Below are 3,514 nucleotides of genomic sequence, written 5' to 3'. Positions count from 1 at the left end.
GTTTAACATGTCTAGAACCTTTTTTAAAGAAACCATGACAGACATCTTTCATTCAGTAGTCTGCCACAACAGGAAATTACTTCCTTTAATACGCAATGAAATAAATATAGGTCAGATGGTTTGTCTGCATTTACTTTGCACAGTTCTACCAGTAAAACAGGATGTTTTCTATTAACATTGCTGCAGGTTTCCTGGTAACAATAGCACCAAAAAAAAGACCAGATTTTGTCTAAGTGAAATTCACTCCTCCTGCCTAAAGCCCTATGCCTAGCATCTGCAAGGAAAAAAGCTGTAGTAAGATGTGGAAGCTGCTAAATTTATGTGTAAGCACCAGGCTGCAATCCATACAAGCTTACAGGAGTTAGGTACTCGGCTTCCTCTGAAATTTAAAGGAGGTGAGCACCTTTGTTGTTAAAGCTTTTTTGAATATTCCAGCCATGTAAGATGTAACAGCCTCCCATTGTTTGCTCAGGGACAGTATGTGTATGTATATGAATATTGCCTTGGGTATTCAAAATCTGTGCAGGTGAAAAGAAGATCATAGAGCATGCAGCTTTTCAGCTGTGAAGAAACAGCAGCCTTGCTGAGCCATACTTCTTAAGAAAGGCTACTGGACCTTCGTGTAGTCTACACTTGACTGTCTTTACTCTTGAATGATCTTCAGCTCGTCCAGAAAGACAAGGGTCTGTGAATTAATTGTCGGCGAACTTTGAACCATGGGGGGTTCAAGTGAAAGAATGGGCTTCAAGTCAGACACATGTGACTGGATGTTCCACCTAACTGGAATGCTGTTTGTGTTGAGGTATGTTTTCTTTGGCTATTTTTTCCTGAAATGTGCAATTACAAAAAATAAAATATTTACATCATTACAAATGAAATTTCAGTGTCAGCTTTTTCTGTCATAAAATGGAATATTCCTATGTGCAACAGGTGAATTATTTTCCTTAGGGATCTGATACAAAACTGTTTTCTATACAGAGAACAATAAACTGATTACTACAGCTGTATACTTTCTGATCAAGAAGTTTCCCTGTCTTCAGTGGTGATGCTTGTCCCATAGCTCCTATATCAGCTGTGTGCCAGGCTTCACAGTAGTTGCTAACCAGTCGGATCCCATTTGTAGTTGAACCATGCCATATTACTTTTTGAGGCCTGAAAAGTAAAGTTAAGAAGTTATTTCCTGAAAAAAATATTTTTTTCTTCATTTAATTGCACAGCTACATGTGTGGTGGCCTGTATTTCTGCTTGCCTCCTTAGGGAAAGATTAAAGTAGAAAAGAGAGGAAGTAAAGGAGGACGCAACCTGATATCCCATTCATAGGCTATTGGAATTTGAAAAGAAAGATGGCATAATTTCTAGTACCCTGAAATATTGCTACTTGTACTACCTGGTAAAAATAAATGTCATGCAAGTCTTATAAATGGTGATGTAAACTCACCAAGATGAATCAGTCATCACGTTCTTCCCATCAAAGGAGTATATTGGAACATGAATGTTGAATTGTCCACCATTTCCATTAAATATAGAATTCCAGTTACTGAAAAGTGTTTCTCCCTGTTAAAATTCAAAGCCACTTTTACAAATAAAACAAATCCAAAATCCACATCATACCTGATTCTTAAAGACTTATCTATACATCTAAAAGCTTATCTGCATTTAAGGACACCTACGATTCCAGTTTTCGCATCAGTTTCTGCATGATGCTCCTGAACAAACTTGTCTGATATATCATCTCTATGCTAATAGTTCTCTGATTCACACCTTTGCCTCACAGCTGCATCTCAGTTATATTGTCACTTCAAATATTCAGCTTGATCATCTACATTTCCACTATCCTTTTCCTCTTCAACTGACTAAAGAGTTCTTTGAACAATTTAGAACTAGCTATAGCCAAAATATACAGATAATTTGTGTTGGAAATTCTGTTGAGGTCATAATTTTGTGAAAATTGTGGCATTTGTTGCAAATAATCAGGGCAAAAGCTTCACATCAAGCTACCTCTCAAATTGCTTTTGATTTTTTTCCAGTCAAAGTTGAAACAATAGTGTATTTACAGATTTGTCTCCAAGGGTCTGTATTTGCATGCACTTCAGAGTAGCATCTGTTCAGCATGTTCTAAGCATCACGTATTATTCCTTTAGGTTTCTTTGGCCATTTGTTCTGGGAGCCAGCCAATGCTACGGAGACATGGTTTGTTTTTATCAGTTTTAGAGTGTGGCTGTTTATGTGAAACCACAAAATGACTCATGCTCTAGACTCTCTGTTCCACTGGGGTAAGTCCAGCATCACTCCTAGGCAGACTTTGCCTTTTTCTTGAGAAATGAGAAAAATGGGCATTTTAGCCTGCTATACTGTGTAATCATACTAGAAGGTAGAACATACATGGTTTTGAGAAATGAGAATGTACTTTCCCTGCTGATATAAAAAACATCCAGAAAGCTGAACATCATAGTGTTGCTTTGTCAGAGCTCTGCTCATAGTAGACTATCTCATAACTTTATTTCTACCGTTAGCGTCAGGATATTGGAAAAATCAACCGTTGAAAATGCAACTTTATCACTATTTTTTTGGTTTTTGAACTTGACTGTGAAAGATGAAGCAAAGCTGCTGCTTTATAAAATGCAGTTTGGGTTGAAACTTTCTGCTTTTGCCATTTTCCAAGATTTTGGAGCAACTACAGCTTGTCCTAATAAAACAAATATTACGTACTCGTTTTTACCTTAAGATTGACTACTGGTAAATGATATCGGTCGGTTTTTCTGACAACTGTGGCCAGATCTTGCAAATGCGATGAGAGGAAGGCTCTATAGGTAGATGTCAAACCTGCTAGTTGGGCCTGTTGAAAACACTGAAAATCTGCTCGGATGTCACCAGAAAATGGCAAGTTTAAAGCCACCAGATGCAGCTGGAGGGGGGAAAAAAAAAAAGTCACCAATTTTATGGTGGTTTTTTTTATTTTTTTTGAGTTAGTAGCACAAGGAAGACATGTATTGGAAACAAATTAGACCTCCCCTCTTCCTGCCAGAACAAGAACTGCTACCTTCCATACCAGGTGTGACAGTTATTTGCTGCCATAACATTACATTTCTTAAAGCTGAGACCCACAGCAGAAATACTTCGAAATTTATCTGAAGAGAAGGCTCTGGAGAGATCTTACAGCAGCCTTCCAGTAGCTAAAGGAGGCCTACAAAATGCTGGAGTGACTTCTTATGAGGACATGTAGTGACAGGACAAGGGGGAATGGCTTTAAGCTGAAAGAGGGGAGATTTAGATGAGATCTGAGGAAGAAGTTCTTCCCTGTGAGGGTGGTGAGGCCCTGGCACAGTTTGCCCAGAGAAGCTGTGGCTGCCCCATCCCTGGCAGTGTTCAAAGTCAGGTTGGACACAGGGGCTTGGAGCAACCTGGTCTAGTGGAAGGTGTCCCTGCCTGTGGCAGGGGGATTGGAACTAGATGGTCTTTAAGGTCCCTTCCAACCCAACCCATTCTGTGATTCTATGAAAATTAATGAAACTGT

General features: G+C 39.0%; 1 protein-coding gene across 1 annotated transcript; it reads right to left on the bottom strand.

Moving 5' to 3' along the window:
* Positions 1–874: 874 nt before the first annotated feature.
* On the bottom strand, positions 875–2,905 carry LOC104400195 (collagen alpha-1(XV) chain-like; the record flags this gene model as incomplete). Its single annotated transcript, XM_010013172.1, has 3 exons — positions 875–1,152; positions 1,439–1,554; positions 2,720–2,905. Coding segments are annotated over 3 exons (510 nt in total), but the record flags the coding sequence as incomplete, so codon positions are not given.
* Positions 2,906–3,514: the final 609 nt, after the last annotated feature.

The sequence above is a fragment of the Nestor notabilis genome, unplaced genomic scaffold (genome assembly GCF_000696875.1).
Source record: "Nestor notabilis isolate BGI_N333 unplaced genomic scaffold, ASM69687v1 scaffold33374, whole genome shotgun sequence".
NCBI classification, from domain to species: Eukaryota; Metazoa; Chordata; class Aves; order Psittaciformes; family Psittacidae; genus Nestor; species Nestor notabilis.
Note: the sequence above shows the minus strand (reverse complement) of the source record. Positions and strands in the feature narration are given on the sequence as shown.